At 40.9% G+C, this 25,851-nt stretch overlaps 1 protein-coding gene across 1 annotated transcript in view; it reads left to right on the top strand.

Moving 5' to 3' along the window:
* Positions 1–25,851, top strand: part of LOC145395854 (roundabout homolog 1-like) — a 742,719-nt gene that overhangs the window by 419,536 nt on the left and 297,332 nt on the right. The window contains exon 2 of the mRNA XM_080269381.1: positions 17,732–17,846. Within this exon, the coding sequence (XP_080125507.1) occupies positions 17,732–17,846 (115 nt within the window). The remainder of the gene's footprint in view (positions 1–17,731; positions 17,847–25,851) is intronic.

Below are 25,851 nucleotides of genomic sequence, written 5' to 3'. Positions count from 1 at the left end.
AATTTAGGGGCAAACTGGGCCAAGGTCCAGACTGTAGGCCCAAGAAATGTAAAAATAATGGGGTCGGGTAAAAATTGTTTTTTCGCCATAAGTCCTTCCAAATTCGTTATATCGACATGAAAGCAAAACTTAAAGGTGCATCATTCAGATCTGCAACCTAAAACATGCCTCATTACATCAGGGGGGTCACCCCCTATTAGCGGTAGGGGGTTCAAATGTCAGGTGGGTCGGGCCAAAATTTTCAAGTGGGCATAAAGTCGTTAATTTTCACCCGATTTACTCCATTTTGATATGTGACATCTTTGACTAGATATCCTGTTGTGTTTATATGTTAACATAAAAATTACTGCCGGGGAAGGGTTTGCTGTGCCTTAGCACCGCTTCTTGTTTACAGTTCTTTGTAGCTACTTCTTCTTTCTCTTTTCCTCTCTCTCTGATTTCTCACTTTTCTCCACAGTCCTCTCTGTTCCCTTTAACTCTCTTTTCCCCTGACTTTACTTGTATCTTTCTCTCTCCTCTCCCCATCACTTTTCTTCTCTCGTCTCTTTCTTTTCCCCTCACTATATTTCTCTCCCTCTCTTTCTCCTCCCTCGTACTTTTCCTCTCCACTTTCCTCTCTCCTTCTTTCTGACTACCCCTCTCTTCCCCTCGTCTCCCACCTCTATCTCTCCCGTCACTTTTTTCCCTCATTCATCCCGTCTCGTCATTTTTCTCACTCCGCTCCCTTCATTCCTCTCCCGCTCCTTAGTCCTCTTCTCTCTTTCTCTCGCCTCTCCTCTCGTTTCTTCTTCCGCTTCGTCTATCTACTTTTCACTATTTTCCACCACGCTTTCTCTCCTCCTCGTCACCCTTCTCTCCTTTCTTATTTCTTCTCCCTCACTCGGCTCCTCCCTCCCCCCCCATCTCTCTTCTTGCTCCTCCACACCCCCTGTCTGCTCCCACCAGCTCCACTAAGCTTTCCCAGTAGAGGAGATAAAGTCTGAAACTCTCAGAACATGTGATATGACACGGACTGGAGGCGTACAGGGAACGTCTTCTGGAGTGTGTAGTTTTACATGTTTTTTGTGTACTGTGTTATTGACTCCTTCTCTGCTCTGTCCAGACCACTTCATTAACTCAGGAGTCACTTCGAACCGAAGTGGCTCGAGACGGCCTTCATTAACTCCTTCGCTACTAGGATGTTGCTCAAAAAAAAAAAAAAAGAAAAGAAAGAACGCGTAATGACAGACATAAAGTAAATAATGTTCTCTGGTTGAAAGGGTTCATCCACAGTGTAGAGACTCAAACAGTGTGCTCATCTCTGGACCAAAATAAGGTCGGTTTTGCGCAGGTCATCTATGATTGGTGGCCTTGACCCGTGACGTCACTTGGATGGCTGTCTCGCTCCCAGGAGCAGGACAACAGTGTGTTCTTACCAGCCATTTGTGACGCATAGCCTGTTTTATTTTATACGTTTCATCAAGTTAAAATATTTTTCACGATGTGCAGTGTGTTTGGGTGTTCAGGGAAGACATCTGATGGCAAGTTTCTGAGACGCTTTCGCTTGCCAAATGATAAAATCAACAGGCAAAAGTGGATACATTTGTGTGGACGGAAGGACAAGGTTTCTCCCACTGGCCGTGTCTGTGAAAGGCATTTCAGCTCGCAACAGTATGCAAAAGATCTGCAAAGCAAGTTGCTGGGGACACCACCACCAATCAGAAAAAGACTGCTAAAGTCAGGAGCAGTCCCTGATCAAAATCTGCCTAATAAACAAGGTAGGCAGTGAGTGAATAGTTCTATGGTGAAAAATAACTGACTACAGTAAGATTAATCATTGTTAGGGGATTTATGTTCAAGTATGAGCATCAAATGTTCATGTAAGATGCTTAAAGGATTTTCTTGTCCCTACGCAATGCATTATCACCAAGAACCCAAGGGGTGTGTGTAATAAGCTAAATAGATGAATGTGGACCCAGTCATGACAAACGTACCTCTAGGGCTTTATCAGTGCACCATAACTATATTTTCATTTAACATACAATTATTTTATACAATTTCCATGATGAAATGGTGATAGGTTCATTGTAATATGAGTAAGCGGTTAGGTATAACGAAACAGTTTGTGAATGCAACGAAATGTTAATGCTACCGACTTATATATTTGACAATAATTCTTGTAATAACTTTAAATTAATTGACACCCGTGTAAATACCGACGGAAAAAAAAGGAATGTTAAAAAATTAGAGAGAGAGAGAGAGAGAGAGAGAGGGGGGGGAGGGAGAGTATTCCCCTGAGACAAGCATGGTAAATACTCGCAGGTAAAACAGATGCAGCCCCCCCCTCTCTCTCTCTCTCTCTCTCTCTCTCTCTCTCTCTCTCTCTCTCTCTCTCTCTCTCTCTCTCTCTCTCTCTCTCTCTCTCACGCATGCATGCAAACATAGCTTTACACACACACACACACACACACACACACACACACACACACACACACAAGACATGGAGACAGGACAACACGAGCTAAGCTCATTACCTGTATACTACAAATTGGTAAATACACACACACACACACACACACACACACACACAAATATATATATATATATATATATATATATATATATATATATATAGCGAAAACTATAAGAGAGTGGGAGAAGGCGGAATGTCACCTGAGACCGTGAGACAGAATCAGTTTCCAAGTGACGTAGACATAAGAAAAGTAGGAGGAACCATATTCTGGGAGCGGAGTAAGCTGCGTATGAGCACACTGTTTGAGAGTCTACACTGTGGGTTCATCCGTCTCATTTTATCCCTCGTCACCTCATTGTTTGATTTACTTATAAATAATACAGTATTATTGTCACTCTACGAAAGAATAAAGTTATGTGCACGTTCATAGTACAGATTTGCTATGTATGCTTAATTTATAGTAATGTAGTTTCGTATTGCTTTCTCCTTTTAATGCCCATGACAGTTACACTCATAACTCCGTTGCCAGTTGGCGGTGGGGTAATCTTAAGTACGCTGGATCCACAACCAAGAAATCCTGGAATCAACTTCAGGGGCGACCACAAGGCTCTTGGGCATGGTATCATTTACTCCAGCCTGTTGGAACTTAGGAATGAAACAGAGATCTGTATCTAAAAGAATCTATATTGAGTGTATTCTTTATAAGTAACAGGCATATTGAAAAGGCTCCTGATCTCTTTAACCATTAAGTGGGGATTTTTTTTTTTTTTTTTTTTTAGCTGAATAAAGTCGTCTGGTGTTAGCCTGAAAATATATTAAGACAGGCACATAGCATTGACAGGGTTGACGGAGATTATTGTTAACAGTAACTGAAAGGACTTCTTACACTTGAACAAAACCGTGTTCGAGTAGTGTTAAGTTCAGAGTAATATTAATTGGTCACTTGACAGTGAAAACGTTTACCTTTATTCAGTAATATCACACAGTTTGCATTGTACCGTAGGTGAAAGGTACTATGTAAATGAAGGGCAGAGTAAATATAAAGTTGCTAACCCCTGCTACTTATAGATATGCAGTGAAGGACTACGAGAGGAAAAAGAAAACACGATACATACTCAAGGCAGGGATGAAATATGGTGGTTGTTGTGACTGGTGGTGTGGAAAGTAAAGGTCAAGATTGTGATGTATTATGAGCTGTATATAAAATATCATTAAAAACGATATAGAGACAAATATAAAGAATATGGACTTACAATATCTGTTTTAACTTTCAGGGACCTATTATGTATACTGTACATGACTTAGAATATATTTCTTATATTACAAGTCTGTTAAAAGGGAATTTTGGAACGATTAATTTAAGTAATTGGAAGCTTAGTAGGTACAGAGTGATAAAAGTCTGTGTTTATAAGAAAAGTACAGTACATAAAATGGTGACGGTAATGACAAACCTGATACAAACCATACTCTATTCACCATAATCTAACAGAGTGAACCTGCCTACCTCCCCACCTAATTACTCATCCTGGACACTTTCATTACCTGTCCTCATCCCGGAGGGGCTTGGGGACGGGTGTTGTTTTCACTCGGTTTGTTTGTCTGTCTGTCTCTGTCTGTCTGTTAACAGCTTTATGCGAAAACTACGGATACAATTTTGACTAAAATTACAGGGATGATGGGCTGTGACCTTTTGATAATCTTATTAAATTTTGGGCCAAATTAGGCCAAGGCCCAAGCTGTAGTTCCAAAGAATGTAAAAACAAAAAATATGTTAGGACTCCATATTATAAATACAATTAATTATAGAAAACATGATAGATAGATAGATAAATAGATAGATAGACAGAGCACCAGGCAAGCCTGGGAACGGGAAATGATCTTGCAAGTGTAACTGAGGAAATGTTGACAATACACTGGAAGCAGCAAGTCAGGGGATGATATAGGTAGTGTGTCAGCGAGATAGCATACGAACAATGCCTAGTGACCATACACACACATACACACATACTCACACACAGGTTTCTAGAACATTCCAACAACAGTGTAACACAGGTGACACGACCCCTGCTACACCAGAATTTAGGAAGCAGAGCTCAGAAGGAGGCCAGCATTAGAACCGACAGGTAGTGGAGAGAGTGAACAAGAAGAGGGGTCCAACTAGACTTACTTAATATATTAAGTCTCTGTAATACATACACTGCTCAACTTAAAGATTTTCTCTGAAGATAATAAATCAAGATCAACTCCCTGTATTCATCTTTAACTCCTACTACAAGAATCGAGAGTCACAAATATAGGAATAATCGTTTTTTCGCCATAACTCCTTTCAAATTCGTCATATCGACATGAAACCAAAACCTAAAGTGCATCTTTCAAATCTGCATCCTATAACATGCCTCATTACATCAGGGGGGTCAACCCCCAATTACCTGTAGCGGGGGTAAGTGTCAGGTGAGTCGGACCTAAAATTTCAAATGGGCACAAAATCGTCAGTTTCCACCCGATTTACTTCAAATTTAATATGTGACATCTTTGACTAGATATCCTGTTGTGCTTATACGTCATCACTAAAATGACTGCCAGGGACGAGTTTGCTGTGCTTTTGCACCGCTTCTTGTTTCATATATAATATTCGAAATAGCTATGTTCTGTTAAACATGAATGATAGTTTAACATCACAATTATTTTTCAAAATGCAAAAACCATACCATGTTAAATGAAGTCGTAATCAGGATAAATCACTCGATAAGAAAACAAGCCATCTTAACACAAGGCTGTTGTGTGTCAGACATTTTCGCCAAGATCACATTAGTGAGTGTATATTCTACACTGATACAAAGTAGATGTGAGATAGATAGTGAGTAAACTCAGCACATGCAACATATATTATTCCGATACCTGAAGAAATAATAAACAGATACCAGAAGATGGATACATGTACCGAATGCACTGTAAATAGATAGTTGACAGAATAAAACTATGTGCAGTAAAGTTATGAAACAAAGTGTTATTGATGGTTGGAGGGCAATAGTTCCACATTTTAGAAGTAAACTCTCTCTCTCTCTCTCTCTCTCTCTCTCTCTCTCTCTCTCTCTCACACACACACACACACACACACACACACACACACACACACATACAGTATGTATATATATATATATATATATATATATATATCCATCGGCCAATCCTACGTTGCCCCACGAGGAGAGTAGGAGCCCGGGGCTAGGCATTGGTCCTGACATTAGATGAGAGTGACCAGCCTCACTCATCCCTGAGTGGCATTACGTGAGCAGTAAACCCCAACCACCCCTTGCATATAAACCTTCATCGGCTGTATCCGATTGGAGCGCAATAATTACCCACTAAACCACCAGGCGCCAAAGTTTGGTTATATGGTTACCACCCAGTGTAGTAAATGGTTTCCTGGTGTACAGGAAACCATTTGGCTTGTCACTAAGTGTAGAGTCACCCACAAGCAGAAGGGAGAGGAAAGAATGAAGGAAAGAAAGACAGAAGAGGGAGTGTAAAGTCGCCTTTAGGCAGAAGGCGAGGAAAGACTGAAGGAAAGACAGAGGAGGATGGAAGGAAAGAAGGATGGAGGAGAGGAAAGGACAGACACCCGAGAGCAGAACTACATTGAGTGGATGGTGAGCGTCCCCCACATACCACTATATATATATATATATATATATATATATATATATATATATATATATATATATATATATATATATATATATATATATATATATATATATATATATATATATATATACATATATATATATATATATATATATATATATATATATATATATATATGAGAGAGAGAGAGAGAGAGAGAATTATGACTGGACGTTCCGTCTTATTCAGCACGTAGCCGTCCCCCCCCCCCTTCCCGCCCTCTTCTCCCTTCTCCCTTTCATCAGTAGATTTCCTCTCACCCTCTAGCCTCGTCTTCTCACTCCTTATATACCTCCTTCACTGTCACGTAATCTATCTGTTAATAAACACTTTTCAGCACCCTACTACCCCCGCTGCGTCTCTCTTTCTTCCTCCTGCCCTACCTCTTCCTAATTGTCCTCCCTTTTCGTTTAAATATTTTCCCTCTTTCCCTGTCTTCTTCCATGTGTGATAACTTCTTTTCCTTCCTTGCTGTCAGCTCCATTTATCGCTCGTTAACTTCTTCGCTCCCCTCCTCACAGTTAGGCCCCCGTCCTTACTCCATACTCCCCTCGTCCTTACTCCATACTCCCCTCGTCCTTACTCCATACTCCCCTCGTCCTTACTCCATACTCCCCTCGTCCTTTACTCCATCCTTCCCTCCTTCTCTGAATCTTTTTGCTCCCACACTATTTTACATCATGCCATTTATTCCCCATATCCTTTATTTCAGTAGCTGCCCTTTCCCCCCCCCCCTTTCTCTCTGCTTTCTTTTCTGTCACCTTCCTCTATCAACTCCCCTCCCCCTTCTTTCCCCCCCTGTCTGTCCTCGATCGCAGTCGCTGTCTGTTAACCCCCTTCTTTTCTTCCATACTTTTTTCACGTACCCCAAAAGTTGTTAACTTGAGTGTTTCAGGAGAGAGAGAGAGAGAGAGAGAGAGAGAGAGAGAGAGAGAGAGAGAGAGAGAGAGAGAGATCAACTTGGTACAGTGGGATGATGGACAAATTAGGGAGAAAAGTAGATGGATGAAGAAGGAATAGAGAGGAAAGATGAATGTGAGAGATGGAAGGAGAAAGGTGATGTCTGGTATAGAGGATGAGGGTAGGGAGAGTAAGTGAATGATATACCGTATAAAAGTGTGCGTTTGATAGTGGCTTCGGGAATGAGCTGCACATGCATTTAATGCTGGATGAATTTCTATGCAGTAGTTCTCAAATGACACTTCCTTTGTTTTGCATGATTAGATGTTTACTCAGAATTTAAGTAGCGTTTTATCTGAGTGACGTTGGTATCTTTGCAGAAATGAGTCTCTGCATAAATACTGGTGTAATATCATTGCTTATGACATTAGTTATATGTAAGAAAGTCTTTTATGTTTCCAGAAGACCAATGTGTCATCTTGTTGAAACTGAGCGCTTGAACTTGTAGACAAGCTCTATTTAATGAAGTTTTTATAACGACAGGATCTCGTTACACAACATTCCACAACATAATGGCACTACCAAAACCAGAATCACCCCAGCTGGCCACAAACACACATACACTAATTATAAAAGAGCTAACTAGGAGGCCTTTGTAACTGAAACAGAACATTTCGAAACACTAAACAGTACACCCATCACAAACATCAACACCGCTGTGCACACTTTCAATACAATTATACAAAACGCAGACAAAAGACACATCCCTAGAGGCAACAGAAAGAGACACAACCCCAACTTCACACCAGAAATTCAAGGCCTCATCAGACAACGGGACACACTGCGACACTCCCCAACACCCCATACACAAGACACCATACAACAAATACAGGAACTCAACACTCAGATAAACAATAAAATATCAGAACAGCAATTACTTAACTGGAAAAATTACCTCCAGTCACTTGACCACAAAACAAACATCAGCAAACTCTACAAAACACTAAACAGCATCACGCTATCCAACAGCAACATCACACAATCACACGCTGCCATCACAACAACAGACACCATACCCTCAAACAAACAACAAGCAAACACTCTCATCAATCACTTTTCACAAGTCAGCCATCTAAACCCCCATCCCGAAGACCGACGTATCATCCGACGTAAGAGACAGTTCCCCACAGACCCAGACTATGCACCTTTCACTTACAACCAGACGAAGCACATCATTAACAACCTCAAGCACTCATCTGCCTGTGGACCAGACAATATAAGCAACATTCACCTTAAACACCTAGGACCACAAGGCATACAAGCACTCACAAACATATCAAAACTACAGCTACTCACACAACATAATACTCAACATCTGGAAGCATGGCAATATCATCACTAACGCTAACCCAACAAAGACCCCCACGTTACCCTCCTCACATCGCCCCATCACACTCCTCTGCACCCCTTCTAAAGTCACTGACCGACTGGTACTACAACTAGTCACACCTCACATTTCCCTAGCCCAGTCACAACATGGCTTTAGGCCACTACACTCCACAAACACCCTTCTTACAGACCTTACGCAGAGAGTTTTCGATGGCATGAATTCAGCTAGGCCACCATACAGGACAGTCCTAATCACACTAGACATTAGCAAAGCTTTTGATGCTGTCCCCTGCCACAACCTCACAAACAAAATACTCAACACAAACATGCACAATAACACAAAAAGATGGCTGGCAAACTACTTAGCAGGAAGATGTGCACACGTAACATTTGCCAGTCAGTCTTCTAACATCAGAAACTTCACAAACGGCGTCCCCAAAGGATCTGTTTTGTCCCCTACACTCTTTAACCTATACATGCACGATGTACCCACACCCCACACACCACAGATACACATAGCTTCCTATGCAGATGATATAACACTTACATGTACGCACCAAAACGCAAACACAGCTGCACACATCATTCAACCTTACCTCAACACAGTGCACGAATGGTTCACCATAAACAGGCTCAAAATAGCCCCAGCCAAATCTACAGTGACTCTTCTTACAAACTGGACAGCAGAACACAGTCACATCCCACACCTCACCATAAACAACACTCCCCTACCACACACACACACATCCAAAATCCTTGGTGTAACATACAATACATCAATGTCATTTAAACAACACATCACAAACATTAAAAATAAAATAACACCAAGACTCAATGCTTTAAGGTCACTTGCCCATACAACATTCGGACACAACAAAGAAACCACGACCACAGTATACAAACAATACATACGTTCAGTGATGAATTATGCAAGCCCTGCCTGGGCTTCTAACCTCACCAAAACACACTGCAACACTCTACAGACCATACAGAACAAGGCCCCAAAAATAATCACAGGCTGCACAGCTACTACACCCACAGACCACCTACATCAAGAAACCAAAGTCCTCAAAGTCAAGGATCACCTAGACATGAGAGGCACCCAGTTTCTTGCTGCAGCCTCCACAAACCCACAACATCCACTACAGTACATGACAGCACATCCACCCACACTAAGGAACATCAAAAACAACACCCAGCACACGATACCATACACAAATACTGTCATCTCTCCCCCCTCGTCCACCTCAGACCAGCTTCCAGAAGCATATCCACACTCAGATCACTTGCTGTTCCATTCAGTCACTTACAGACAACACACAGCTGCATGCACGACCTCCTGACATCCACCCTTCTGAATCCTATCTTCCTCGTGAGGACAGGGTCCACCTGGCCAGGCTGAGATGTGGACACCATCCAGCCCTCTTAAGCTACCAGAAGAGGCTGGATGACTCCGTCGCTGATGCCTGTCCAGGATGCAACACAGCACCCCATACTATTAAGCATATTATGGAAGACTGCGTTGCACACAGTCACCTACGCCAACAACACAACATACACTCTTTGAGAGCTCTGTGGGAAAGCCCGGTCTCGGCCATGGCCTTCCTAAGGGACTCTGGGCTGTTCGGCCAGACTGCCTAGGGAACAACTACTACTACTACTACTACTACTACTACATAATGACATCAGTAGCAAGTTACAAAGATGAAACTGCTGTTTTTCGTAATTTATTACAATAATTATTAAAATTATTGTTACATGGAGTTTGCATGCCCTTTTAATTCTCATATATACCAGTATGTCCTTCACAGTGTAATGTAAACCTGCCATTCGTAACATGCAAGAAACATGTTGGCAGTTTAATTGTTGAGTAATGTGTGGTTTCTGCTGGTTGGGAAAACTGAGATTTGGTGATTGGTGTGAAATTTGCTCTTACTGTATGCTCGTCTGAGAAACATCATTATTGTTCTTATCGTATCACATTCTTCAGCATACTTGTAACAAATCAACCTGTATTTTAACTGGCTCCCTGCTGTATCCTGCAACCCGTTGTGCGCCTGAAACTGAAGCCAAATTAAAAGGTGATGCTATTATTGATCTTTGATGATGACATAAGTTTGGGAGTGGCATGGTGAGAAATGAGAGAGAGAGAGAGAGAGAGAGAGAGAGAGAGAGAGAGAGAGAGAGAGAGAGAGAGAGGAAACGATCTTTCTTAACTCATTTTGATACCTTGGTGTACGCATTACCATTGACCCATCCATTCATTGACTCCTCTTTTCGTCGACTCGTTTAGTCCCCCACTGACTGATATTATCCGTTCAGTAAGTTATCCATTCACTGAGTCCTCCATTCACTAAGACATCCATCTATCCATTCTCTGTGTCATCCAGTCACCGAGTCACCTATTCACTAAGTCATCCATTTATCCATTCACTGCATCATCCATTAACTGAATCATCCATAGTATTCACCACGTCAGCCATTAATCCATTCACTAACTCGTTCATTTGCTCAGCCATCCATTTGTTAAGTCATCCATTTTTCCGTTCACTGTCATCCTTTCTCTGAGTTAGTGATTTACTGAGTCACCCTTTGATCAATTTGTCTAGCCATCTCGTTGTTATTCATCATTTCAGACATCGCATTTGTACTCTTTTCCTTTAACCAGCAAATTCTATCTGTCTGTGTCTGTCTGTCTGTCCGTCTGTCTGTCTGTCTGTCTGTCTCTCTCTCTCTCTCTCTCTCTCTCTCTCTCTCTCTCTCTCTCTCTCTCTCTCTCTCTCGAGCCCAACTAATCTTTTTTTTTTTCTTTAGGCAGAGTAGATTAATCTCTCCTTTCTCCTGTCTATCAATCTATCTTTCAACCCAATGGAATGGTGGGTCCATCATGAAAGTTGTCTCTTAGGAGGCCAAGAGGAAATGGGAAAGACGATGGACAAATGGAAGCGAGGGAGAGAGGGAGAAAATGACAGAACAGGAAGGAGGATTGGAAGGAATGCCTAGGAATGTGGCAGAGAGTCTGTAAGGTAATGGCAATTAAAAGTAACTTCGATGCCCCACCTGAACGTTTTCATAGCTCAGTAAAACGAAAGTCTAATTACTAATTGTTTTCCCTTCCTTTGGAATTATGAATACAGCAGTAGTACAATAGGCTACTGTTTTGATATTGTTATTTTCTCTTTTAGGTTAAGATCGTATACTGTTCAGTGTAGGTTTCTCTTCAGTCGTTGCACAATGATGAAAGGAAAATGAGGAGGGCCTGGTGAAACAGGAAGATGGAGGGAGGAAGGAGATATGAAGAGGAAGGAAGGAAGGAGGAAAAGAGGGAATGGAAATGGCGGAGAGGGAAAGGGAAGGTAGGCAGGAGGAAGAGGAGGATGGAGTAAGAAGGAACAGATCGGAAGTACATACAGCACATCTGTTGTCCTAAGGCGAATATATCTGCTAAGGGAAAACTACGTGTATTGAAACTTGAGATGTAATTACGATGCGTATAAATTAGTTAAATGATCGATAAATAGAAAAATAAAAAAAAACAGGAAAAATAACGTCCTGCCCGACCCTTCAGCTCTTTTTTCATTATAGCCAAGATTTTTTTTTTTAAATCTGGAAAGAACATAACGCATGTTTTCACTGGGAACACTGTGCTCTTTAATTCTTACAAAAAAAATAGATAAGAAGGGAAAAAACGAGCACAGTTGCAGAAAGTATAGTGTATAATCGTGATTAATAAGTCAGGCCACAGTGCCGTGGAATGACTACAGTAATTGTCCCTTTAAAGCATTGTGTCGCATCTTTTACTGTCAGTTTCTTCCTATTTCTTAAGTATATCTTCATAGCTTCCTACTCTATTTCGAACTTTTCCTAAGTGATCTCCAGGGTGTTCTATGAGATCGTAAATACAGTATGTTGAATGGATTTATTTTTTTATGGGGAGGGGATCATTAATTTCTTTTGGTGTTGTTCTTAGGGAAATGTTTCGCTGATAGACATTTATCTGATTCTTTGTTGAACCTTCTCGTATTTATCTCCCTAAAATCTATCTGGTTCGATAACGTGTTCTTTATTACATTCTGGCTGTTTCCAGACGGTTTTATTCTACTTAGAGAGGGTCGAAAGCTGGGCAAGGGGAGGGGGTTAGATATAGCTTTGAGTGATTCTTTCATGTAAAAAGAATTCCTCTGAGATGTATAAATCATCTGAAGGTAGCATCATAAAACTAGTCTAATTCGTCATAATAATCTGGCAGCCCTGCTGACTGTGTGTTTGTGTGTTTTGTGTATTAAAGTATGTCTTTTATGCAAGGAAGAAGGTACCAAAGGATAGAGACACGGAAACTAGTTCCCTCAGAGAGAGAGAGAGAGAGAAAGAGAGAGAGAGAGAGAGAGACTTTTGTTTTGAGATGCCTGGACACATTGCATTTAAAAGACCGGAGGTCATTGGCAAAAGGAAAGACGAACAAAGAGGACAGCTCCAGAGCTGACTTCTTGCATGCCGTAATGGCTGGGAGTATCGGGTAACTCCCAGAAGTGGGATGAGACAGAAGTGGGGTGAGAGTTTAGTGCCAGACGGGTACCACTCATCCACTGTGATGGAGGAGGGATAAAAGACCACCCTCCATGGGGCTGGAGGTAGCCCCTGGGAGACTCGGCCAAACCCTTTATGCACGATAATTGTTTTTAACTTGGGAACAAAAAATTTTGCAAAGCGGTTGATGTTGAACCCGGCCACTTTGTAGGCAGGGTGGAACCATGGATGGTCATACCCATGGGGAGAACGCTTCCCGGGGGGACAAGGCCATAGTTTGTTAGTGGGCACACGAAATTATGCACAGTAATTTCACTTGGACAGGAGTTTATAGTGGGGCCCCCGGGGTTCGCCCCTCCGCCTATTCTGTAAATAATTTCTTTGCCCATACAATACTGCACGGGTGGGCGCGGCAATCAGAGATGTTCTTTGACTTGTTATTGTAAGCAAGAAAATGTTACCGGTTTGCCACAGGAGTTTCATATTTAATGATTTTTTAAGTACAAAGAAATTTTCCCCCCTCCTCTCCTTGCACGAAAAATCGGATGCAAACATGTCATCCGACATCACAAGGATGGTGTTGATGGGAATAGATCGATTGTGAAGAAATGAAACATTTGTTAAGATGAGGAAGTTTTATCACATTAGAGTAGTTGATGATCTTCCTCACTCCACTTTCCCTGCCCGTCCAGTCCCATTGCAGTGGGCTGTTTGCCCCCTTTACCCACGCTCATACCGCCCTCCTTCTCCCTACCCGCTCCCTTGACGTCCTCCTTTTCGCCCCCAGTACCCACCATCCTGCCGTCCTCTTTTTCCCGTTGTAACCCATCTCTTTGCGGCCATCTTGTTTCCTATTCTCCCCACTCCCTTAGCGGCCCCACCTTTTTCCTCTTCCCATCTCCATGCGCCTCCCTTTCCTCACCTCCTCACCCTCTTGCCGCCATTCCATTTCCCGTACTCCCATTCCGTGTCTTCCCACTCTTTTCCTCCCTTAGAAACCCCTTTGTCCCCCCCCCCCATGTCCCATTCTCCACATCTCCGCCGCCACCCCCACCGACATACACACGTGGAAGGACTTTTTCCTTCCTCCAGACTCTCTTCCATGGAGTTCCTCTTGAGACTTCTCTGATACTCTCTCTCTAATACTTTTCCAGTTTCTCTCTCTCTCTCTCTCTCTCTCTCTCTCTCTCTCTCTCTCTCTCTCTCTCTCTCTCTCTCTCTCTCTGTCACTATGACCCTATAGTAAGAAGCGTGAGTTTTGTCCTGTTTATAGCTTGTACATGCTATTCGTGTCCTCGAAGAAGGGTGGCAATATTTCCAACGAACTCTTGGCTTGTGTAAAAGGCGAGTGAAGTGGGCTTGTGTGGGAATGTTATTCTTGTACACACTTGCCATATGGACACATACAGTTATTCAACTCTCGGATGCTGGGCCGTATTTCTAGCTGGCTTCAGAAATTTTGTAACACCTCTTGTTTGGCGATTTACATTGACCATTACACCTTAACTTCTTGAATCCAGGCGACATCATTTATGCTCTGTGTTTGCCGGTAAGCTACCTGACCATATTACTGACCTTAGGATAGGCCTTCCTTCATGAAGGGGTGTATTGGAGCTGCATTTAACCCATAATCAGAAATATCTGTCTTAAGGTGTATGGAATTATCTGTGGATACCATGAGCTAAATCAAGTGGCCATTTCCGTGCTGAAATTGTTAATAATCCCTCTTTTTGGTAATTGTACGATCTGTTACCGAACAGATATACATAAATTTAAAGACTTAGGAAGATGTTATGAAAAACATATAATTAAGGAGGAGGCATTACGAAGTCTCGTATGGCCACGGGAATAAGGCCAATAGTCTGTCCAAGACAAGAACAGCAGAGACAAAAACAGTTTAGCTGGTAACACGTACAGCAGGAAGGACGAATATATGTGTAATCATTACATGCTTCATTATGCACACTGTCATGGAAAAAGTATGCCAGACTTTATGTGATTATTCTGGGACGAGTTTTGAACAAAAAGTAATCTATATCAACATGGATCCAATACTCAGCCGCTTCGGTGCTAGAATCCTGAGGCTGTTGTAATCAGTATTGAGGGAGAACATCTTCGGCCTTAAATTCACCAGTATTTATGTCTCTTTTAAGGCTGAGAACTGGACCCTTGTTGATTTAGCATTTATTATTCAAAATTATCCCAGGTACAACCTAGTGAAGTCTGGCACACATTGCCTTGAACAACCACTGTAGTTCAATATCTGTCCATCCATCCATCCAACATCCAAACATCATTTCCCACTAATCCATACGGTGAATGGGATACATTAACAGCAGATGGGAAAACATGCAAGCAGGAGAACTGCTCTGCAGCAAAATGATCAGTGATGTAGACAATACATCCTTGTATACATCATTCAAACTCTTAGCTTTCTAGGCTGTATATAATAAGCCTAAACGTTCCACACTAAATATACTGTACTTCATTATGGCTATGGAGTAAACACTACTTAATTATATAACAGGTTAAAAGTGATGCATCCATGCCGTGTGCAACCTCATATACATGTACATCTGCATATACATTTCCTCCATCCACTCAAAAGAATTGATTATTAGTCAATTCTGTTGTTTCTTTAGCTGTTTTGACTCAGTCATACATTCGCTCCCTCTATCTATTCAACTGCTTGGATTTCAGGCAGATTCCTGAATTTCTTTTTTCAGAACTCGACTATATCCATTCTCCCGAGTATCTAGCTAAGTACAGTATATATCCACCGAATATAGTTAGATGCAGTTACTGAATATGTATGTTGATGGTGGTGGGAAATTTTGTCCTTCATCCAAGTCTTGAGTGTGTCTTGGCGACGTCAGCTCATGGTGAGGCCAGCAATTATTTCCACTGCTTACCCGCTACCACCCCCGACTCCCCCCCCTCAGTGATCTCCTCCCTCACTGGCACCACCCTCACCTCTCCAACATTACTTGTGCCCTAAATTGCGTGCCAGTGACGCTACTGCTGCCGCCCTCAACACACCCGTCATCTTCGTATAAATAAAAGAGATATTAGTAAGGTCTTAATTCTGATGACATCAGATACTAATTAGATTTGCTATTTCCAGACAATTTGTTTTTCAGCTCTGAAAGGACATCTGTTAATAAAGGCTTTCGTGAACAATGTATCTGACACCTCCAGTGTGAAAGAAGTCATCAAAGCTTGATAGTTATAATTGTTTCTTAGCACTCACTGCAATATGAAAAATATGGCATCCGATTTCATTGGTCAAGACCGAACAGACAGGAAAAAAAAACTATTACAAAGTTTTACTAAAAAATTTCCATTTTAGCAAAGAGATAGGAAGGAAGTGGTTTGGATTTAGAGTAGTGGATGAGTGCAATGTGTTATCCAGTTATGTACTTTGAGGCTAGATAGGCACATGACTGGAAAAGACGCATATATGATTTGCTCTTGCTATTAATTCAATCAGAACAGATTAATTACCCTTTATTTTCAGGTTTAACTAGGACAGTAAGTTTCCTTTCGTCTTGTCCAATACTGTAAAAAGTCCATGACAATTTTTCTGCAATGCATCATGCATCATGTTCTTTCCAACTTTCCTTCTGCCAGTTTCGGTTGGTTGGTTTGGTGGGCGAGAGGAAGCCTTTTTCTTTGTTACACCCGCTACTTGTGATGCAAGAGAGGGTGTTATGTTTTAATCAGCCAGTCTGTGTGTGTGTGTGTGTGTGTGTGTGTGTGTGTGTGTGTGTGTGTGTGTGTGTGTGTGTGTGTGTGTGTGTGTGTGTGTGTGTGTGTGTGTGTGTGTGTGTGTGTGTGTGTGTGTGTGTGTGTGTGTGAAAAATAGCACAAAAATATTTTTACCGACTTAAACCAAACTCGGTGGAAGGCGTGAGGGTTAGTCCTTGAATGATACCTATTGCATGGGGGAACACTAGGTTAAAGATGACGGCCACAGGGCTAGGTCAAATTCTGACCTAGCAAAATCAACTTAAACATTATTTTTCCAAATGAAGCTGAACGTGGCGAAAAGTTTGACGGAAAGGCAAGAATGAAAGCAGTTCGATTTATGAACACTCTGTCTAAGGCCAAGGTCACAGGGACAAAATCTGACGTGTGCATATTCATAGCTAAAAATTCAATCAGTTTGATCTGACTTAAAACCAGCTTGTAATACGGATTCAGGATCTGACAGGAATATACCAACGGTTTTTGGGAACAGTAGATGAGGGATCGATGTTGCAGGGTACTGTCAACTTGGACTGTTTTTATTTGTTTTACACCAAACTTGTGGAAGGGTTCGTGTTAAAACAAGGGTAGAAAGAGACTCGATTTTGAAAACAATCAGTCAAAGGGGGAGGTGAAAATTCAGGATCACCGGGCTGAGTCAGTTCAAATGAATCTGATCCCTTTGACCTACAGTTAGTGGGGAGGGTAAGTGATAGGCAACAGTGAAGTAAATCCATTTTGAGAGAAATCTGTCGAAAGTCAAGGGCACAGGGCAAAGTCAAATGGTCTTTCTCTAGATCCTGAGTGCTCCTTGTTGCTATCGTTATTCTTGTACCCTCGTCATGCTTTTTTTTTTTTTTTTTTTTAATTACAGGAACTGCCAGCTGTAAGTCAGCTAGCCTTCTGCAGTTATTCACTTTCTTTTATGTTTTCACCAAAGACACATGCTTCGAATGGTCTAGTACCCGTACAAGACTATATCATCCCTCGCCTAATGTGATTTAAGACCTTTGCCTCTCTCCTCCCCAGGCCGCGTGCCCCGGATCGTGGAACACCCGGCTTCCCTGATCGTCCGTAAAGGCGACCCCGCCACACTGTTCTGCGCCGCCGAGGGTCGACCCCCGCCAGCCATCACGTGGTTCAGGTAAACACTGCATCACTTGGTTCAAGTAAACACAACCATCACCTGGATCAGGTAAATGCAGCATCACCTGGTTCAGGTAAATGCAGCATCACCTGGTTCAGGTAAATGCAGCATCACCTAGTTCATGTAAATGCAACATCACCTGGTTCAGGTAAATGCAGCATCACCTGGTTCAGGTAAGTGCAATATCACTTAGTTCAGGTAAATGCATCACCTGGTTCAGGTAAATGCAGTATCACCTGGTTCAGGTAAGTGCACCATCACCTGGTTCAGGTAAATGCAGCATTACCTGGTTCAAGTAAATGCAACATCACCTGGTTCAGGTAAATGCAGCATCACCTGGTTCAGGTAAATGAAGCATCACCTGGTTCAGGTAACCACAACCATCACCTGGTTCACATAAACGGAGTCATCGCCTGATTCAGGTAAACACAAAGAACTAGGCTAACACAGCTATCACGTGGTTCATGTAAATGATCACTTGGCTCAGGTAATACTGTCTAACACGTTGTAGGTAACAAACAAACACCTGAATCAGATAGCACTGACCATTACCTGGTCTGGGTATGACCCATCATAACCTGGTTCCAATAACACTGAGAATCGTCACAAAATGTAGCAAATGGAAAGGGAAGGTAGAGAAAAGTCCTGCCTTAGAGACTTGGGAGCACTTTATTATAATTATGATGCTTCGGCCACAGAAGTTATTGGAGTATGTGATGTTGAGAAGAAAGAGCAAAAGCAAGATCGTAATGAAAGTAATCACAAATAAAATAAAATCAGATGCGTACTTGTACTGTATAAAGGGGAAGTGAGGACATCGTGCTAAATTTGGGTTTGAGAGATTTTATGTAAAAGGATTCCAGTGTTCTGAAATTCTCACATATAGAGAGACATTATTCAGGGGGAGTGAGGACATTGTGTTCAGTTAATTTTGATAAATTTTATGTAAAGGAATTCCAGCTTCCCAGATTCTAACCTGAATAATTGTCAATACTCGTCAGCTTATCACTGTTAACAAAATATTACACAGCTGCAGTCATCTGATGCCCACCTGACTTCCATGATGGTTCATTCGTGTTTTGAAGACTGGAACGTGTTGTCTGCTCACCCAGCATAACAAACTAGCTCAGTGACATCATAAAATGGAACAAGAAAGATTAGCCGACAGTTGATCTTAAAAATGAATGAACTTGAAAGGAGTTCACATGTAACCTGTTGGTTAATTTGGGGGGGAAAACTCACAAAACAAAATATTTCGTCAGTGTTTCTGCAAGACCTTGTCAGATACTGAGTGACACTTCTCAGTGATGTCATATGGGATGAGTATGCCCTTACATAATTAGTGGATGCTGTAAAGTTTTATGGATGTTTATTATAACATGTAAATTTTATACAGAACTGTTTGAAATGATGCCCAAGTAGTGTTTTAAATAAATACAGTCATATATGAAAATGCAGTGACTTCTCTTATTTCCAGTAACCTATTCAAGGGATCTCTCTTTTTTTTTTTTTTTTTTTTTTTGGTGAATGCATTAAATTCTTGAAAAACATCTTCAAAATATTTTTTTATATTTTCTATGACTTTAAGTATACATCACAAATTATAAGATGTCTATATACTGTATGATTTAAAAAAATAATGTAAGAAAAATATCTATCTATTGCCAGACGCCTTAATCCCTTAAGGGGTGGTCGGTCGGTGGGGGCGTCCATCATTCACTTTCACTTGCTCAGTGTAGTAGTACTCTAGTTCAGGGTAACTCTACGTTGAGTGACAAACCAAATGATTTCCTGTAAACCAAGAAATTCCTTAGTACGCTGGGTGGTAACCTTATAACCAACGAACACGTTTTCCCGACGTGTCAGCAAGTGGGTTGGCGGAGGGTTAGCTCCCCTCCCCAGAAAACAACTACCGGTAACTAAAAATACACGCAAGACAATTATGTATGCTGTCGCAAATTTTATGACATTTTAAAAGTGGTATCAGTATTTATATAGCTTTGTATATATTAACTAAATTTTTTCAAAATGTTTAAGATAAAAAAAAAAAAAGAGAGAATTTGTACACAACGGTGAGATATAGTGATTCAAATTACCTGATTAATCTTCTCAGTATTTGCTCCTTCTTGTCCCTGACTCTCTTCAGAATTGGTAACATGACCAGCATAAATTGTGGTGAAATTTCTTTGTTATCCAAGCAGTAATCAAATTTTACAAACTGAACGAACTTAATGTATCGTTGTGTATCCATTTTATACTAAGCTTTTGACTATGAGAAAGTGCATATAGAAACATCTGGTAGTATCTTCACTCTTCATCTGGTAGTATCGTTCATGACAACCCAGGCATTCCTATTACTTTATTCTCGAGGATCTTTGTAGGAAAGAGTTGGTCCAGAAGTCACTGGATTTGACTTAGGACTTACACTTTGGCAGTAATCGATCTGACACACGAGTAGAAACCTCTATATCCTTTGGAAAGCACTGAAAAATTTGCGTAGACTTTGACAAAATGAAGGACACTACTTGACTCCTGAGGAATGCAGCGACACACTGATACACCATTATCTCTTGGTCAGTCCTTGATATAAATGTTGGCTTTCATTACATTGAGGACACAGTCTCCAAAGTAAATGCCAGTTACCCATTGCACACAGGAAGTACTTTATAATATCATGAAAGTCTGCCATTCCTCACACTCAAGCACATCCACAGTACCCATTTCTCAAAAAATAAAAAGCTCACAAATTACTTAAATGGTTCTGTGCCAAATGGGAGCCCACATTATAAGCAGAATCGTTGTCGTTTTAAAAGAGACTCCCCAGTCAATTGAAACTTGACACTGCACCTTAAAAATACCGTATTTATATGCCTGTCTGTCACGTAGCTCAGGTAGCACTGACCTTCACTTTACGGAAGTGAACACTGTCATTACCTACTGTATAGTCTTGGTCCAACCAGACTTCATTCATTTAGATATTCATAATATGGACACCACTTCAAGAATAATTTTAAGGTCATTTAACGTTCTGATGAAAAGATGGTCATTACGTACTGAGTATACAGCAAACTTCCATCTAAGTACTGCAGGATTCTTCATGTATAGGATGCTAAGTTTGTTAATGGTATTGGCCAATCCAGTCAGTAAACACTAAATTGGATCGGCAAGGATTTACTGAAACGGCTGTCTTTTGAAAATATGGCAGTGCTTTTGTTTCCAATACATTCTGACTTGAACTCCTCCATAAAAAATCTGACTGAGGTGGCTACAATGGTATTATACTTTGTTGTGCTTTTCTCATAGATGGAATAAATTATTATATATGATTGTCTCTATAGTCAGTGATAAGACAAACCATTTCTACTGCTTATATCATTACTTCCACCACGGCCGTTACCACAAGCAGTATTACACGGGTACCTCTGCCATTATCTCCATTTCTGCCAATATTAATACCACGACCATCACCCTTATCGTTACACCCTCACACAATAATCTGGCTTCCAATATTGAGTTGTGGACCGGGTCAGGATGATGGAAGTGACCGGTGACACTTTTTCCTCCCATGAAAAGAAAATAATCATTACCAAAAAAATAAAAGATGTAATGAATAAATAAGCAACCACTTAACGCTGGCTGGATAGTGACGCCTTCTTAATTAATCCTTATTCGTTAAGAGATTTACACACACACACACACACACACACTATATATATATATATATATATATATATATATATATATATATATATAGGGTGTTTCAGAATGTTTGAAACCCATATTGGGGCCTCGTCTGGGTGAATGGGTTTCAATCATTCTCAAACACCCTGTGTAGAGATAGATAGATAGATAGATAGATAGATAGATAGAGAGAGAGAGAGAGAGAGAGAGAGAGAGAGAGAGAGAGAGAGAGAGAGAGAGCCTCTGTGGTACAATGGTAGAGTGTGCGTTTTCGTACCTGGGAGAACCAGGGTTCGCTCCTCGCTAGGGTAATAAACTTTGGGAGTGTTCACCTGACCACCTATTGGTTTGGCGGACATAGGGGGTGCTGTGGTTGAGCCAGTGTCGCATCCTATAAAATATGCTTGCACCCAGTCGACTTGCGAGGGCCGATTGCACTTGGTTCACAGATTACACACACATCCAAAGCCACTCCAACATTACACTCACACTTACAAGCACTTCTCACCCTACATACAATCTCTACCAGACAGCGGAAGCCACCTGGTAGAGATACATAGGCTGTATCGTCCCAACTTCGGTCGGTATAGGCCGGTCCTGCTGTGGATACTCAAACGGCTGATGATTATATATATATATATATATATATATATATATATATATATATATATATATATATATATATATATATATATATATATATATATATATATATATATATAGATAGATAGATAGATAGATAGATAGATATATAGTGTGTGTTTGTGTGTGGGGTGAGGCATAAAGTTAAGAGAGCGGAGGCATAGAAAAGTAGATAAAAAGAAATGCAGGCATAGAAGAGAGAGACAGTAAGGAAAGATGGCAGTGGGCTGAGAGAGGTAAAAAGACAAGAGCAGAGAGAGGAACAGAGAAGGTAGAAATGGACTAAGAAATAGGTGAAGGACAAAGAAGGCGGGGGTTTCCCGTAGAGATCAAGGTACAGTATATGGAAGATAGGCGTGGAGGGTAGAGAAGGAGCCAGGTACAGAAGGAAGGGAATAGTCATACTTGGAGTAAGTAGGAAGGGAAGCAGGAAGAGAGACAGGTAAGCAGAAATGGAAGGAGAAATGAAAGGACAGAAAGAAGCAGGCAGAAGTGAAGGGAGGTATGACGTCAAAAAAGAGGGAGGAGTAACAAAGGCAGGGAGGCCGATAGTGATGAAGGGTAGGTAGTAAAGGCGGGAAGGAAGGAAGAAAAGTTGGAGGAAAGCAGAGAGAGCCAAAAAATGTGGTAGGTGTAGAGGATAGCATTGAGTAAAGTAGGGAAGGCATGCAACAAATAAATGATGTACGTCAAATGAGAGCTACAAAGAGTACGGGGGAGGCAGAAAGAGTAGGCAGAAAAACATTAAAGGAAGAAGGGAAGAAGATAGCTATAGAGGGAGAGATCCAAAGTGTAGGCAGGGAGGCAGAAAGGGTTGACAGGCAGCGAGTACAGAGGCACTTAGAGTGTCAGGGAGCAATGAAGGAGTCACTAAAGGCAGTGAGAGAGGCAGAGGGGGCATGGAGGGAGGCAGAGAGGGTAGGGAGAGAGACAGAGGGACAGAGAGGAGGGGCAAGGAGGGAGGCAAAGGGGGCATGGAGGGAGGCAGAGGGAGCATGGAGGGAGGCAGAGGGAGCATGGAGGGAGGCAGAGGGAGCATGGAGGGAGGCAGAGGGAGCATGGAGGGAGTACAAAGGAGTAGAGTACTTAAGAAAGCAAACAGCAGCAGACCTGTTGGTCTCCTATAGCAAGTTATTGGTATAGGAAGGGTTATAAGTAACAAAATTAAAATATCACTTAAAACAAGGACAAAAACCAAGAAGGCTCCCCCCCCCCCACCCACTCACCAACCCGCCAGTTGAAGCCGGCAGGAAATAGTGAGAAGCACCACCATGCAGCATAGAAATGCTGCTTGGAAATTTCATATTAACAGGGCAAGGAAGTCTTGTTTACGTTATCTACCTGAAAAGGAGAGTAACATTAAGTCAACAACATTTATCAATGTTGTTGTGCAGGTTTTGTAATCCAGGCTTAAAAAAAAAAAAGTTTTATTAACTACAGAATGTAAACATACTAAGCTGAGAGTTAGAAGCCAGTTACTTATCCACACGAGTTTTAAAGGTTAATTCTGTATTGCAATTAACTATATCGGAGGGCAGTTTATTCCATATAATCGTATTTACAACTCCGTTAAAGAAGAAATGCATAGATTCAAGTGACAAATCGTTTGCCAATAACTTAACGTCCATTACTTGTAGTATAAAATGTATGATCAATTGTGAAATATTAATCGACAGCTATGTTATCGCATCCTTTATATACTTTGAATACTTGAATGAAATCTCCTCGTAACCTGTATTGAAGTAAGGTAAAGAGAATCCTGGCATGTACACGCTCCTCGTATGGTTTATTTCTCAACATAAATGTCATCTTTGTCACCCTTCGTTGCACTCTATCAAGTTTCTTTATATCTTTCTTGTAATCAGGGGACCAGAACTGAATGCAGTACACGTACTGTTAAGTGTGGGCGTACTAGAGAATTATACAGGGTGAGGATGATGCTTTCTGATTTCTATTCGAATGTTTTGCCAATGCATGTGATTAGTTTGCTGGCTTTTTTAACAGCCTCTGTACACTGTTTGCTTATTGAAGATAATTTTGTACTATAATTTCTGTCTTTTTTCAGATCTGACGTTGTATAGTCCATAAAGCCACTGATTTTATCGTTTCTATTGCCAGTGTTTAGCACTTTACATTTTCTCAGAATCCATCTGCCATGCTTCGGCCCAATTAAACAGTCGGCTGAGGTCACTCTTAATTGCCTGTCTCTGTAAAGATGTGTCTGTTCTGTTTCTAATTTTAATATCATCATCAAATTTGGTTACTTTGCACAATAAACCATCATCTATATAATTTATGTAAATTAAAAACTGAATATCATCCAATACTGAGCCCTGTGGTGCTCCGCTTGTAACATCCTTCCAGTCTGACTCTTTATCATTTATTGCAGCTTTGTTTACGTCCTGTAACTCAAATATCAGTCAACCCATGCACTTTTCCTCTGAACTTATGGGGAAGTACTTTTTATGGTGGGAACGTTTCTCAGATGCCTTTTGAAAACTGGGATAGACAATGTCAGTGAATCTGGTCTCATTGTAAATAGTGAATATATCATAGAAGAAACCCAAGAGATCTGTAAGGCAAGAGCGATTATTTTGAAAACCTTGTTGTGAATGTTTGATGAGATAATTTTATTTCTAAATGCTTAACAAGCTTGTCTCTGATAACAGTTTCCAACAATTAGCACACCACTGAATTGGAGTTTATTGGTCTTTTTATTTTGGGTTGCGATTTGCTTCCGTTTTAAATGCTGTAGTTACATTTGTAAGTTTCCACTCATGTGGAACCCTACTATTTCTTAGCGATTTATTGAAAAGCTCTGTAAGTGGCTTAGATATTTCATTCACTGTTTCCTTCAGAAAGCACAGATATTTTTTCTGGTCCTGGTGTTTTATTTACTTTAAGTTTACTAATGGCAAGTGGTACATCATTCTCACTAACAGTAATGTCGCCGAACATGCTACCCTCTTCTAAGACAACAGGAAAAGGTGGAGGAATGAAATTTCTATTTTCATCTGTTGATACAGATGCAAGGAAAGTGCTGAGAATTTTAGCCATCTTCGTTTCATCATCGGTATGCTCTCCATTATCTGTGACGAGTGGGCCAGTTGTTGGTGCTGTTACCTTCTTGTTTCAGACATAGACGAAATATTTTTAGGACTGGATTTAGTGATATGAGCAACATGGACTATAAGGGATTTTTTTTTTTTTTTTTAAATCTACAACTAAGGTCATCATATTTATTATTGGCTGCCTTTAGCATGGTGAGGTGATATAGCTTGTGTGTGTGTGTGTGTGTATGTGTGTGTGTGTGTGTGAGTACATATTTTGAAAAATCGTGGACGTATTTTTCCCAAACCTTTAGGAAATACTGTAGCAACTATGGCTACACACAGGAGCTTATTACTTTTGGTGAAGATTTGATCAAAGATGGCTGAATGCCAGCCGCCATGTGTTTTTTAATATGGATTGGCCTTTTGCGAAACAGTGACTGAATTCGAAAGAGTTTTGCAAATTTTCTTCAGATTTGATTTGTAGGGTAACTTACCTTATCCAACAACATATTATGGCAGGCGATTAGCATTTGGCCCCCAAATGCTTTTGTTTCATTTTTATAACACTGATTCTTTGTGGGAATATAATTCTTGGATTTTTTTTCAGATAAGTAATGCTTAATATC

Source organism: Coenobita brevimanus, chromosome 4 (genome assembly GCF_032717465.1).
Source record: "Coenobita brevimanus isolate Jiangsu-jjx chromosome 4, ASM3271746v2, whole genome shotgun sequence".
NCBI classification, from domain to species: Eukaryota; Metazoa; Arthropoda; class Malacostraca; order Decapoda; family Coenobitidae; genus Coenobita; species Coenobita brevimanus.
This window is presented reverse-complemented; position numbering and strand designations above follow the sequence as displayed.